Source organism: Aulonocara stuartgranti (genome assembly GCF_965226115.1).
Source record: "Aulonocara stuartgranti genome assembly, chromosome: 16".
In the NCBI taxonomy this organism is placed as follows: Eukaryota; Metazoa; Chordata; class Actinopteri; order Cichliformes; family Cichlidae; genus Aulonocara; species Aulonocara stuartgranti.
In genome coordinates, this window is record NC_138952.1 from 34858325 (window position 1) to 34874336 (window position 16012).

The window sequence follows — 16012 nt, forward strand, 5'->3', positions numbered from 1 at the left end:
CCAACTTTGACATTAAAAGGTGTTCAAACAAGTACAAGATATTTACAATAAGCAGACCTCAGTGCAAGAAAGAGTCTTTCCAACACTGAAAAAGCACAGAGGCCAACTTTGACATTAAAAGGTGCAAAAACAAGTACAAGATATTTACAATAAGCAGACCTCAGTGCAAGAAAGAGTCTTTCCAACACTGACAAGCGCAGAGGCCAACTTTGACATGAAAAGGTGTTCAAACAAGTACAAGATATTTACAATAAGCAGACCTCAGTGCAAGAAAGAGTCTTTCCAACACTGACAAGCACAGAGGCCAACTTTGACATTAAAAGGTGTTCAAACAAGTACAAGATATTTACAATAAGCAGACCTCAGTGCAAGAAAGAGTCTTTCCAACACTGATAAGCACAGAGGCCAACTTTGACATTAAAAGGTGTTCAAACAAGTACAAGATATTTACAATAAGCAGACCTCAGTGCAAGAAAGAGTCTTTCCAACACTGATAAGCACAGAGGCCAACTTTGACATTAAAAGGTGTTCAAACAAGTACAAGATATTTACAATAAGCAGACCTCAGTGCAAGAAAGAGTCTTTCCAACACTGATAAGCACAGAGGCCAACTTTGACATTAAAAGGTGTTCAAACAAGTACAAGATATTTACAATAAGCAGACCTCAGTGCAAGAAAGAGTCTTTCCAACACTGATAAGCACAGAGGCCAACTTTGACATTAAAAGGTGTTCAAACAAGTACAAGATATTTACAATAAGCAGACCTCAGTGCAAGAAAGAGTCTTTCCAACACTGAAAAATCACAGAGACCAACTTTGACATTAAAAGGTGTAAAAACAAGTACAAGTGTTAACTCAAAATACACAACGTCGTACTCTCAGTCACAGCGCTTTATTTGTTCCGCCATTTTTCATACGGACAACAACAACAACCCTTCGCGGGCTACAGTACTCTCGCGATAAAATAGAAAATAACAAGTTAACAATCTCCCTCTTTCTTAAAATAAAATAAAATAAAAGTATAAACACACCCCTGTAAACATTTGTATACATATATGTATATATTTATATAAACAAAAAAAAATTTTCAAAAGTGCTTTGCTTTACTTAAAGCATACTATCATTGCACACAATAAACAATGGTACATTTGAATGCAAAGACAACTTTGTAAACAAAGGATTACAGTATCCAGAGTCCTTCATCTAGCGCCTTTAGAAGGGTTAAAGGTGAAACTCCCTTTTTTGTCAGACAATCAGCAAGTTGAGATTTTGAATCTGACCAACAAACCTGTCTGATTTTCTTGCCTTGTATGAGCTCTTTAATGCTGCTCATTTCTAGCCCCAGTCTCTTCTCTGTAACCTGCTTAGTAGACTTGAGTGCATCAAACAAGGAATGATTATCAGTCACACAGATCAAAGGAAGAGCGTTTAGACCAGTGTTACCAGTTGTAAGCTCAGAAAAAAGTGTTGCCAGGAAGACTGCACTGTCTATTCCATCTGACATGGCAAGAGTTTCTCCTGCCAGTGTACTTCTGACCACGCGCCTGATTTTTTTAGACTGCCAGAAGAGAGGACAAAACTTTCCTCCTTTACCCATAAGGACGATTAATGCCCCTCCTTGAGTACCGCCATCAGGAAGGTTGCCAAATGAAGCATCACTGATATGCCAGATCCTCACTGTTACCCAAGTGCTGAAACTTAAGAGTCACTTTCTCTGCCTTAAGTTTACGGATTACTTTGTTCACTTCATGAATAGACTGTACAGTTGCATCTTTGATATTAGATCCAAGGCTACATGTGTCAAACATAACATCAGGCCTTGTTTGTTTGGCAACCCACAAAATCTGTCCTATTTTTGACCTGAGTTGCTCACGTTCTGTTTCACTTAAGGAAGCCTCCCTCTGTACAGCCCGTGCTGCTTGTAACTGAACCGGTTGTAGGTTGTCAATGTAAAGTTGTTGATGCACCTCTATTACATCATTAACTGTACAAATGTCCATACCAACATAAGAAAAGCTGTCATGTTCTTCACGGCCCACAAGGAAGGTAGATTTCAGTACAGGAATGATATGAGTTGCAAAGTGACTTGAACCAGCCCAAAGGAAATCATCAACGTGACATGCAAGCACTCCTGTAACCTCAGATTGTTCATTCTGCCAATAGAACACTGCAGGATCAACCTGTGATATTTTACCACCAGTTTTGAGCATAATGTCTTTGACCTTATTGTACCAATAAAGTGAACCATCTGCAAGTCCATAAACACACTTTTTCAGTTTCCATAGAACATTGTCCTTGCCAGCTTCAGGTGGGGGACGAAGATAGATGCCTCTTGACAGTTCCATTCCCTGCAAGAAGGCAGATTTAATGTCCATTGAATTTACTCTCCACTTGTTTTGACATATCACAGCTAGCACCAGTCTGAGGGACTCAGACGCACATGTTGGAGAGTCTTTCTGTAGTTCTTTAGTATTTACCTCTTCAAACCCCCGTGCCACAAGTCGAGCCTTTGGGACAACACCATTAGTAGTTTCTTTGAGTGTACAGACCCATCTAGTAGACAGACATTTTTGACCCAGGTCTTTCACTTCATCAAACACACCATTACTTTGCCAGCTCTCAATCTCCTGCTGCTTATCAGAATCAAAGGAAATATCTTTTGTTATGAGTACATCTGCATCTCTGTTTTCACCTTCACTACCATCATGCTCAAGATATTGCACATTGTACCAGTTTTTGTATTGCCCTTTTGCTTTTCCCGCTCTGCCTAGCACTCTGGCTGTGTGTTGAACACCGTTGTCTCTGTTGGTAAAAGCAATCAGCTGTCCTGATCTTAATTTTACATTTGCAGAGACGTGATCAGTGGGTGTAGAGGGCTCATTTGCAGTTTGTGTGACAGACATGTTTTCTGTAGTGTTGGTTTCTCTGTCAATAGTGATGTCTTCTTCCTCACTAATACTCTGTTCACCATCGGGTGTGTCAGTGTCATCATTTTCAACTGCGTCTTTGTTGTCATCATCAGTAGTACTGTGTGGTATTTGTTTATCTCCAGTCTGTGAATCCACTTTAGTCAATCTTGACTGGTGTACTCTTACAAGAGTCCCCCCATGTCTTACAAATACAACAGTTCCATCCTGCCCAATAACTACACCTGGACCCTTCCACTCTGTACAGTCGACTCGTTTGTAGTATACTTTATCTCCTGCCTCATATTTGTCATCTGTAGGCCTAAGTTGTTTGCGTAGTGCTCTCCTGATCCTTTCTGAACACTCTGCCTCAGTAAATGCTTTCCTGGAAGCATGTAATGCTGAGATATGTTCAGCTACTCTTGCACTTACAGTTGTGCCCTCTAAGGCAGGTGGCTTATCCATCAACACAGAAGGAAGGTTGGGGTTTTGGCCAAACACAAGTTGATGTGGACTATAACCATGTACATTAAGCATACTGTTTTTGGCCATAAGGGCCCAGTCTAGCGCAGTGTGCCAGTCACATCCACGTTCCTTTTTTACCTTCAGGAGGATTTCTGTAAGTGTCATGTTATGTCTCTCCAGTAGTCCGTTGCTCCAGGGACTATACCCCGCCGTTGTTTTTACCTCAATGTTGAAGTTTTCAGCCATGTCCCGAATGTCTGTGTTGTTGAACTCTCCGCCGTTGTCTGTGTAGAGCCGTCTGGGGGCACCGTGAATGCTTATCCAGGTGTGAATGAAGGAGTTGATGATCTCTGCAGCTTTCTTTGTCTTTACGATGCTGCCGGCACTGAAGCGTGTGAAGTGGTCGATGATGTGAAGGTACCACACATTGGGCTCCAGCTCATGTAGATCCATCGCTACTGTCTCATTATACTCAGAAGCCAGGGGTAGACCAACAGCAGGTCTCGGCTTGGTTTTGCAATATTTCTGACAAATGTCACAGTCATGAACTATCTCTTGTAGAATAACTGCACATTGTTTATCTGTATTGCCAGAGCTTTGGATGAGCCTCAATAACCTCTCTGCAGATGCATGACCAAACTGCTTATGAAGTTTCACAAGGACTTTCTGTTTCTCTTTTGTAGACATTTCAGCAGTTACCATGAGAACTTCATTTTCATTGCAACTTTCTGTAGTATTTTCATCTCTAATGTCCACGCAATAGTGTCCCGAACTAGTGAGCTCTAGAGGAACAGGCTGCTTGAACATGACAACACTGTCATTCTCCATGTCTAGAACAGTCCCTGCTTTCTTGAGAGACGTTTTGCTCAGTAGTAGTGGAATGTCAACAGGAACTACTTCACTTTCAATGTCACATTTTGTTTGTCCAATTTTGGCTGGAAGTTTCACTTTTCTGCTGGAATACACTACAATACCATCCCCAAAGCGAAATGGTCTGGAGCTGGGGGTTTCTGATTGCAACAGCTTGTTTACTTGGCCTTGGCTGAGGTCACGCATGTAACTATCTAGCCACTTCTGACCACAAACTGTACGTGTACATGCAGTATCAATAATGGTTGACCCCAGTGCCTCAGTCAGGAAAATTTCAGCGTCTGTCATTGAGGCTTTAGTGTACAAAGTAATGTTACACTCCTCCACTTTTTCATCCGGTTATAACGCTGTTCAAAGTCTATAATGTAGTCTGCCATGGACACGCTGTGGTTCTTTGCAATGGAGTCAAAACACGAGTAGGCTTCATAAGCGCGGTCTTTCTCTTCTCTCTGAAACACCGCGTCAAGTTTTGCAAGCAGTATTTCCATACCGTAATCTTTGTCCAAATCTTCTGCGGGTATCTCCATGGCCGTTTCTCTGGCTCTTCCCTCAAGGCCCAGCACCACCGCGAGTGCCTGTTTCTTTTTATCCAGCTCCGTAACTCGTCTCCAGATGTTGACTTCATTCTTCCAGCATTCGTATGGCCTGGCTTCATCAAGCTTTGGTGGTACTTTGTAATTGGAAACCATCCTCTGCTACCAATGTTAACTCAAAAGACACGACGTCGTACTCTCATTCACAGCGCTTTATTCATTCCGCCATTTTTCATACGGACAACAACAACAACCCTTCGCGGGCAACAGTACTCTCGCGATAAAACAGAAAATAACAAGTTAACACAATATATTTACAATAAGCAGACCTCAGTGCAAGAAAGAGTCTTTCCACCAATGAAAAAGCACAAAGGCCAACTTTGAAATTCAAAGGTGTAAAAACAAGTACAAGATATTTGCAATAAGCAGACCTCGGTTCAAGAAAGAGTCTTTCTAACACTGATAAGCACAGAGGCCAACTTTGACATGAAAAGGTGTAAAAACAAGTACAAGATATTTACAATAAGCAGACCTCGGTTCAAGAAAGAGTCTTTCTAACACTGATAAGCACAGAGGCCAACTTTGACATGAAAAGGTGTAAAAACAAGTACAAGATATTTACAATAAGCAGACCTCAGTGCAAGAAAGAGTCTTTCCAACACTGAAAAAGCACAGAGGCCAACTTTGACATTAAAAGGTGTAAAAACAAGTACAAGATATTTACAATAAGCAGACCTCAGTGCAAGAAAGAGTCTTTCCAACACTGAAAAAGCACAGAGGCCAACTTTGACATTAAAAGGTCTTCAAACAAGTACAATATATTTACAATAAGCAGACCTCAGTGCAAGAAAGAGTCTTTCCAACACTGAAAAAGCACAAAGGCCAACTTTGACATGAAAAGGTGTTCAAACAAGTACAAGATATTTACAATAAGCAGACCTCAGTGCAAGAAAGTGTCTTTCCAACACTGATAAGCACAGAGGCCAACTTTGACATTAAAAGGTGTAAATACAAGTACAAGATATTTACAATAAGCAGACCTCAGTGCAAGAAAGAGTCTTTCCAACACTGAAAAAGCACAGAGGCCAACTTTGACATTAAAAGGTGTAAAAACAAGTACAAGATATTTACAATAAGCAGACCTCAGTGCAAGAAAGCAAGGTGGGGAGGGGGTACTCACCTTCCACTTCACTGACACGCATCAGCATCCAGTTCTTCATGAGAAGAGGGGGAGGATGAGAGGGCGATGTACTCACCTTTACTGACACGCACGGTATCAGTGTCCCACGCTTCATCAGAAGAGATGGCGCTCAGGAGACTGTCATCAAGGATCCTGATGACTTCAGAAAGGTCTCGTTCTTGGGACGTTCAACAATGTAGTCAAGACAGCCTGTAAGGAAACAAAGTTTAAAATAACAGTAGGAATGTAGTAAGCACCCAGTGCTAAAGCTACAGGCTACATTCATATCAGACTGAATGACACTTTACTTGTTCATGTGAGAAGAAAACAAGATTTCAACTATGTCCACAATCATTAAGTGAAGCATCCAAATCTCTGCCAAGGCAGCTCACTCTGTGCACACTACACTTTTAAGGTAACAGTATTGTATTTTGTATACATTCATTTTGTTTATTTGTTCTTTTTAAACCTTTATGCAAACACTACGTTGGACTAGGTCATGGATAATAGGTACTGATTTGTAAAGAACTGGACATGAATAGCATACTGCAGAAAATCCATAAATAATTTAGCAGCTCATTCTCATATTTTTTTTAATTCTTTCATTAACGATGTAAAATATAACGAAACATTTAATCTCCCCATGTACCAATTCCATGTCCTAAATATTGCTAATGCAAAAAAGGCAGTAGAACTCCACACACAATTTTAAAAATAAAACACATTTTTGTAACAGTTTGACTTTATGATTATTTTTGACTATGATTGATGTTTTAATATTCTTTTTTATATTATTTCATTTTATTTTATTTATCATCGCATATGTAGCTGGGAAAAAGTTATAGTTTATTCAAATGAAGCCTTTGAGAAGAAAATGATGTCAGGACCTACAGGGGACCTGGTGTGTTTACTCCTATATGTCCTAACATTGTGAGGAGATGCTGTTACCATAGAAACCGATATACACATATACATATGTATATTTGGGGAGGGGGGCATTTTACGAATTTTAAGCTAATTTTAACCATTTCATTGGAAAAAAGTGTCAAATTTGAAGGCTTCAAATCAAAGTAAAACCTTTTTTCACATTCATACACCAGTCGGTAATAAATTCTACACCTCTCCTGGAAAATTTAAAGCATAAAAGCGATTTGCCAGGAAAAGTCTTAGAACACACTTATTTTGATCACATTAAAACGTGATATTCACACTGGAACCTGTAAAATTACTATAGTCATCTAGTGATTCTTGAAATAATTGAAGAAATTTTGAAATGTACCTGGTGGCTGTCGACGAGTCGGGGTCCACGATCTTCAAGCTTTGCTGTTATGATGAAACACAAGTACAAAAGATCCAAAGATGCAGTAGTTGTTGTTGCTTTGTAGTAAAATCCGCTTTCTGTAGAAATATTCTCCAAAAGTTATCTTTCCACAAGCTGAGCTTGGAGCAGGTCAAGACAAATCCAAGAGCAAGTGTAAAGGAACAGCTGGAACCTTGCGCAGCATTCATATACCAACAGCCTGCATGGTTACGGTTGCTAACATGCGTGTGCACGTGATATAACTATATGAACTGAGCCCATCAGTGTAATTTACAGTAAAGTTATGGTCATTTATAGTTACTGCCTTTGTCACCCTTTATGTGGGATGTCTAATAACCATGTAGGTATATCCAGAAATAAACACAGATATTAGAAAGCAGTAAGTCAGTACCTGAGATGTTTGTTTCAGTGAATAACATTAGCATAGCTCATGCTAATATTATAGCTTCACATTTTTCTTTTCAAAGGTAACAAAAACTTTGCGTTCTCGCTACTTACCATGCTGTAATACAGGTATATGCTAGCAATGACAACATTTAACAGATGTTTTTTAAATGCTAGCCGTGCTAATTAATTAGCCTTAGGATCGCTTGAGGTCTTGTTTCCAGCTCTAGTTGTCATAAGGGAACTTAGGCCTGTGCGAGCCTTTGGCACGAAAATGAGTCTCGTAAAGCTCACTATTAAACTGACAAAAAGCCTTAGAACCTAGAAACTATTATTCTTACAACTGTGCTGTGTTTATGTTATAACATATAGCAAGAACCTATAACTATAATTGACATTTGACCTCACTGAATGATTATAGCAGCTGTGTGTTATGTCATGGCATGTTTTTAAAATGCCACCTGAAATTTAGGAGGGGGGTTCTTGAGAGTTTTGTACTTTCATCTGATAACACATACTGTTTATGTATATTTAACACAACAGGCAAGGGATTGTGGTATAATTAGAATTAACACAGATTGTGTAGTCTTTAAATAGACGAGCATTTTTAAAAGCACACATATTATTTGAACACTTCCGTAACTTATTTTTAGTTTTGCTGCACATAAGTTGAATGCAATTAAATCTCATTACCTTTTATTATCCTTGAACTTATTTCATTACACGTAATATAAACACTGCTTATTTAGAAAATAATAATTAAAACACTCCTTGTAATGCGTTAAAATCAGCCCAACTTTTATTTTCAAATTTAAAGCATTTCAGCCAACATACTGGACACTGTTCTGCTGAACAACACACATATTTCCAATATTGTAGCTGGTGTTACTTAATAATTTATTATTTTATTTGTCACACACTTTAAAACTTTAATAACTTTTCAATGAAACAAAGTCTCAGATTTAATTATTCTGAAACTAAGTTTAAGCTTCCCATAACTTTTTATTGCAAGTTACATTACTAATATAATAAATATAAAATGTTTTTATTGTTCATCCACAAGTGCAGTCTCTGGCTCAAACAACACAGAAGCTTGGTATGTTCGTTTGTCAGTCGAGGCATTACTGCTTGAGTGCCTGTCATGAATTTAGCTCATCCAAATGCAATTGTCTGAAGAAAGTCTTTAACATTGTCCCAACTTCCCTTAAGTACAGTGGCAGTAGATGTGGGCTGGAGATACAATGACCTTGAACCTGCAGGTGACCACACCATCTGTGATGGAGGGCTCATCTCTCCTGGTGTCCTGCAAGGAAACAACAATATTCTTTAGAACACCAAGTTATATTTGATCTACTTATTTCACTTATCTGTGGCCGGGTTGTGGGGGCAGCAGCCTAAGCAGAGAACTCCAGACCTCCTTTTCCACACCCACCTCCTCCAGCTTATCTAGGGGAACTCCATCATGTCTTGGGTCTGATTCAGGGCCTCCTCCTGGTGGGAGCTCGTCCAGTACACCTCACCTGGGAGACGTCCAGGAGGAATCCTTGTCAGATGCCAGAACCACTTTAACCTGCTCCTTTTGATGTGGATCTTTGAAAAATACAGAAAAAACCCAATAATCATATGATTTCTGATGAGCATGCGCTTTGACAACAGTGGGAAGGAAAAACTCCATTTTAAAAGAAAGAATCCTCCAGTAGCACCAGGCTGAGGAAGGGACAGCCATCTGCCACAACCTGTTGGGATGAGCAGAGGAAGACAGGACAAAAGATAAAACTGAAGACTCTGCCTCCCATTCTACTTTTAACAGGGAGCCATAGTCTGTCCCCCAGTGCATGTAGCAGGCATGGAGGAAATCCAGGCCCCAGACACCCAGAGGCCCCCAGAATGTGAGAGCCCAAGGAGGACCATCGGAGTTGCAGCCATGCCACCCTCCTGGGAAGCGCTGAGGAGAGCCCCAGATTAGAGGTCACCCAGCAGCCACGGAGCAGAAGCCACAGGGGGCCCGTGATGTGGCTGTGGGCTCTGCCGGCAGACAGCTGTGGCAGAGTGACCTGAGCCACAGGCCCAGAGGCCAGAGGACTGAGAGCCCCCCACCCCCCGGAAGTGGCCTGACGGAGCCACGGGTGCCAGACCTCGCCAAGCAGTCACTGGGAGTGAGCCGGTACATACCTGAGCGCCCAGCCCCAGACACCAGAACCACCAACACACCGACGCCTGAGGGCATCAACTAACGGCAAGGAGTGTGGTGAATCGAGATAGGCCTCCATACCTTGGAGGGCCTGAGATGTTCCCAGAGACGTGGAGTGTAACCGACCTGACATACAGACACAGTCGAACAGGCGCACGCAGCCACCAACGGGCATTCCCACCCTCATGCACACATATTCATACTCCACAATCACCCAACGTGGAGACAGACACAAATGGACACTGTACACAGTCCTCTTTTAAGGAAGAAAAATCATTGCAGATTCATGCATTACTGACTTTGAAACAGTTACAACAACATATCTAATAAAATGGACATTCTCAGTCACCCACACATGAAGTCCTACCCCACCACCCTCGGGAAAAAACATACGTTACTTATGTTGTTTCTTTTTATGTGTTTTACAACTGTGAAAGATTCACTGACTCTTACTAAATGACCTCACACAGTGCCTAATTTCTAAAAAGGATTTCACACTAATAGAAACACATCGACGTCTCTTTTTCTCAGAGAGAAACATGTAAACCTGCACTCACACTGTATTCTTTTTGTTAAACCGTCACTGGCTCCTTCACTGGCCTCCTCATGTTTGGGTGACACTTAACAGCTAATTACTGAAATGTTCTCATTGCATGTTTGTATATCAACTAACGCACGGTTGGATCACCCAGAGAACTTTCTACTCACACGAAACATTTTTGCAAATGCATCCTGACGCTAATTTGACCTGCAGGCTTTCAATTGCTCCTCTGTTGTAAACCCCACAGTAGCTTTTTCAGGCCAAAAGAAGGTTTTGCACTAGCACAGAATCTGACCCTGAATATCACCATGATAGCTCTGACCACTTGATTTCTCGTTCTTAACTTTATCAAATGAAACACTCTGAAGATGACAGCTGAATTCCAATCAATTAAACTAACTCTGCATATTGTATTCCTGTCTTGGGATCAAAGTGCTGGAGAGGTGATCTGGTGAGTTCCTGCAGGACAACATGATGTGAAAAATTCTTGTTTGGTTTGAACAACAAAACTGATGAGTTGCTGACTGTGAGCTGCAGCTAGTGTAAATCATGCTTTTGATGGATATTTCTCACTGACACACTTTTTGACCTCCTCTAATAACAAATGTTACCTGAGTTCAGTGTGCACTGCTTTCGTGTCAAGCAGATATGTGTCATATGTCATATGTGTTCTTGATTGAACCTCCTGCTCTGGTTGTTTCATGCAGGCTATACTTATGTTCTTGATCAAAACCGACCTCAAAAATAAATGATGTTTATCTTAAGATAGACACTCAGTGATGCTGCAATAGCAGGAACTGACCTACAAACCCTCATCCTGCCCTGCACCAGTGGTCACAGTGGGAGATTGAAGTAGTTTAAGCAGTTTTGTCCTGTTGAAATCATCTTTAGTGAGCCCCTCTGATAAATATTTAGACTTTCACACATTTCAGGTTGTAGGAGTGGGCTGATTAAAGTGTCTACTTTCTTCACTTTACAAGCAGCTTAAATATTGTACAAGGACATTGCTCAAAATTTTATAACACATCTGTTCTGCTATCCCTCCTGTCAGCTAAGCACAGAAAGCTGAGGCTACAGTTCATATGGGTTTGGAAAATTGGGAAACAATGCTGAGTCTCAATTTCAATCTTGTTGTAACACAGATTATATTTTTCATGAATAGAGTCAGCCAGGACACAGCCTTCCCCTGCGCCCATACCTACTCCTAATACCTAATACACAGAAGAGTAAACACAGTCAGTAAGCTTGTCACTTACGGAACTCATCAGGAATCAGAAGACTGCAAATCCTGTAAAAGAGTTAGAGATGCAGCGTTAAGAGCATATGAGCTGGCATTATGGTTAGTTTATTGAAATTTAATTTTACACTTTTTTATTTAACAAGCAGACCTCAGTGCAAGAAAGAGTCTTTCCAACACTGATAAGCACAGAGGCCAACTTTGACATTAAAAGGTGTTCAAACAAGTACAAGATATTTACAATAAGCAGACCTCAGTGCAAGAAAGAGTCTTTCCAACACTGAAAAAGCACAGAGGCCAACTTTAACATTAAAAGGTCTTCAAACAAGTACAAGATATTTACAATAAGCAGCCCTCAGTGCAAGAAAGAGTCTTTCCAACACTGAAAAAGCACAGAGGCCAACTTTGACATGAAAATGTGTAAAAACAAGTACAAGATATTTACAATAAGCAGACCTCAGTGCAAGAAAGAGTCTTTCCAACACTGAAAAAGCACAGAGGCCAACTTTGACATTAAAAGGTGTTCAAACAAGTACAAGATATTTACAATAAGCAGACCTCAGTGCAAAAACGTGTCTTTCCAACACTGACAAGCACAGAGGCCAACTTTGACATGAAAAGGTGTAAAAACAAGTACAAGATATTTACAATAAGCAGACCTCAGTGCAAGAAAGAGTCTTTCCAACACTGAAAAAGCACAGAGGCCAACTTTGACATGAAAAGGTGTTCAAACAAGTATAAGATATTTACAATAAGCAGACCTCAGTGCAAGAAAGAGTCTTTCCAACACTGAAAAAGCACAGAGGCCAACTTTGACATGAAAAGGTGTTCAAACAAGTATAAGATATTTACAATAAGCAGACCTCAGTGCAAGAAAGAGTCTTTCCAACACTGAAAAAGCACAGAGGCCAACTTTGACATGAAAAGGTGTTCAAACAAGTATAAGATATTTACAATAAGCAGACCTCAGTGCAAGAAAGAGTCTTTCCAACACTGAAAAAGCACAGAGGCCAACTTTGACATGAAAAGGTGTTCAAACAAGTATAAGATATTTACAATAAGCAGACCTCAGTGCAAGAAAGAGTCTTTCCAACACTGAAAAAGCACAGAGGCCAACTTTGACATGAAAAGGTGTTCAAACAAGTATAAGATATTTACAATAAGCAGACCTCAGTGCAAGAAAGAGTCTTTCCAACACTGAAAAAGCACAGAGGCCAACTTTGACATTAAAAGGTGTTCAAACAAGTAGAAGATATTTACAATAAGCAGACCTCAGTGCAAGAAAGAGCCTTTCCAACACGGAAAAAGCACAGAGGCCAACTTTGACATTAAAAGGTATAAAAACAAGTACAATATATTAACAATAAGCAGACCTCAGTGCAAAAAAGAGTCTTTCTAACACTGATAAGCACAGAGGCCAACTTTGACATTAAAAGGTGTTCAAACAAGTACAAGATATTTACAATAAGCAGACCTCAGTGCAAGAAAGAGTCTTTCCAACACTGAAAAGCACAGAGGCCAACTTTGACATGAAAAGGTGTAAAAACAAGTACAAGATATTTACAATAAGCAGACCTCAGTGCAAGAAAGAGTCTTTCTAACACTGAAAAAGCACAGAGGCCAACTTTGACATGAAGAGGTGTTCAAACAAGTACAAGATATTTACAATAAGCAGACCTCAGTGCAAGAAAGAGTCTTTCCAACACGGAAAAAGCAAAGAGGCCAACTTTAACATTAAAAGGTGTTCAAACAAGTACAAGATATTTACAATAAGCAGCCCTCAGTGCAAGAAAGAGTCTTTCTAACACTGCAGAAGCACAGAGGCCAACTTTGACATGAAAAGGTGTTCAAACAAGTACAAGATATTTACAATAAGCAGACCTCAGTGCAAGAAAGAGTCTTTCTAACACTGCAGAAGCACAGAGGCCAACTTTGACATGAAAAGGTGTTCAAACAAGTACAATATATTCACAATAAGCAGACCTCAGTGCAAGAAAGAGTCTTTCCAACACTGATAAGCACAGAGGCCAACTTTGACATTAAAAGGTATAAAAACAAGTACAATATATTCACAATAAGCAGACCTCAGTGCAAGAAAGAGTCTTTCTAACACTGATAAGCACAGAGGCCAACTTTGACATTAAAAGGTGTTCAAACAAGTACAAGATATTTACAATAAGCAGACCTCAGTGCAAGAAAGAGTCTTTCCAACACTGATAAGCACAGAGGCCAACTTTGACATGAAAAGGTGTAAAAACAAGTACAAGATATTAACAATAAGCAGACCTCAGTGCAAGAAAGAGTCTTTCCATCACTGATAAGCTCAGAGGCCAACATTGACATGAAAAGGTGTAAAAACAAGTACAAGATATTAACAATAAGCAGACCTCAGTGCAAGAAAGAGTCTTTCCAACACGGAAAAAGCAAAGAGGCCAACTTTAACATTAAAAGGTCTTCAAACAAGTACAAGATATTTACAATAAGCAGCCCTCAGTGCAAGAAAGAGTCTTTCTAACACTGCAGAAGCACAGAGGCCAACTTTGACATTAAAAGGTGTTCAAACAAGTACAAGATATTAACAATAAGCAGACCTCAGTGCAAGAAAGAGTCTTTCTAACACTGCAGAAGCACAGAGGCCAACTTTGACATGAAAAGGTGTAAAATCAAGTACAAGATATTTACAATAAGCAGACCTCAGTGCAAGAAAGAGTCTTTCCAACACTGATAAGCACAGAGGCCAACTTTGACATTAAAAGGTATAAAAACAAGTACAATATATTCACAATAAGCAGACCTCAGTGCAAGAAAGAGTCTTTCCAACACTGATAAGCACAGAGGCCAACTTTGACATGAAAAGGTGTAAAAATCAAGTACAAGATATTTACAATAAGCAGACCTCAGTGCAAGAAAGAGCCTTTCCAACACTGATAAGCACAGAGGCCAACTTTGACATGAAAAGGTGTAAAAACAAGTACAAGATATTAACAATAAGCAGACCTCAGTGCAAGAAAGAGTCTTTCCATCACTGATAAGCTCAGAGGCCAACTTTGACATGAAAAGGTGTAAAAACAAGTACAAGATATTTACAATAAGCAGACCTCAGTGCAAGAAAGAGTCTTTCCATCACTGATAAGCTCAGAGGCCAACTTTGACATGAAAAGGTGTTCAAACAAGTACAAGATATTTACAATAAGCAGACCTCAGTGCAAAAACGTGTCTTTCCAACACTGACAAGCACAGAGGCCAACTTTGACATGAAAAGGTGTTCAAACAAGTACAAGATATTTACAATAAGCAGACCTCAGTGCAAGAAAGAGTCTTTCTAACACTGCAGAAGCACAGAGGCCAACTTTGACATTAAAAGGTGTTCAAACAAGTACAAGATATTTACAATAAGCAGACCTCAGTGCAAGAAAGAGTCTTTCCATCACTGATAAGCTCAGAGGCCAACTTTGACATGAAAAGGTGTAAAAACAAGTACAAGATATTTACAATAAGCAGACCTCAGTGCAAGAAAGAGTCTTTCCATCACTGATAAGCTCAGAGGCCAACTTTGACATGAAAAGGTGTTCAAACAAGTACAAGATATTTACAATAAGCAGACCTCAGTGCAAAAACGTGTCTTTCCAACACTGACAAGCACAGAGGCCAACTTTGACATGAAAAGGTGTTCAAACAAGTACAAGATATTTACAATAAGCAGACCTCAGTGCAAGAAAGAGTCTTTCTAACACTGCAGAAGCACAGAGGCCAACTTTGACATTAAAAGGTGTAAAATCAAGTACAAGATATTTACAATAAGCAGACCTCAGTGCAAGAAAGAGTCTTTCCAACACTGATAAGGTCAGAGGCCAACTTTGACATAAAAGGTGTAAAAACAAGTACAAGATATTTACAATAAGCAGACCTCAGTGCAAGAAAGAGTCTTTCCAACACTGAAAAAGCACAGAGGCCAACTTTGACATTAAAAGGTGTTCAAACAAGTACAAGATATTTACAATAAGCAGACCTCAGTGCAAGAAAGAGCCTTTTCAACACTGATAAGCACAGAGGCCAACTTTGACATGAAAAGGTGTTCAAACAAGTACAAGATATTTACAATAAGCAGACCTCAGTGCAAGAAAGAGCCTTTTCAACACTGATAAGCACAGAGGCCAACTTTGACATGAAAAGGTGTAAAAACAAGTACAAGATATTTACAATAAGCAGACCTCAGTGCAAGAAAGAGTCTTTTCAACACTGATAAGCACAGAGGCCAACTTTGACATGAAAAGGTGTAAAAACAAGTACAAGATATTAACAATAAGCAGACCTCAGTGCAAGAAAGAGTCTTTTCAACACTGATAAGCACAGAGGCCAACTTTGACATTAAAAGGTGTAAAAA

At 39.8% G+C, this 16012-nt stretch overlaps 1 protein-coding gene across 1 annotated transcript; it reads right to left on the reverse strand.

The window, feature by feature from the left end:
- Positions 1-881: 881 nt before the first annotated feature.
- On the reverse strand, positions 882-5662 carry LOC309691168 (uncharacterized protein). Its single transcript, XM_082508759.1, has 2 exons — positions 5612-5662; positions 882-5103 (listed from the first exon to the last, which is right to left on the reverse strand). The coding sequence occupies exon 2, from the start codon at positions 4527-4529 to the stop codon at positions 1656-1658; it is 2874 nt and encodes a 957-aa protein (XP_082364885.1). The 5' UTR covers positions 4530-5103; positions 5612-5662; the 3' UTR covers positions 882-1655.
- Positions 5663-16012: the final 10350 nt, after the last annotated feature.

Bases quoted from the DNA above. Each gene is read 5' to 3' on its own strand.
- LOC309691168 (XM_082508759.1), bottom strand. From the start codon at position 4,529: ATGACAGACGCTGAAATTTTCCTGACTGAGGCACTGGGGTCAACCATT.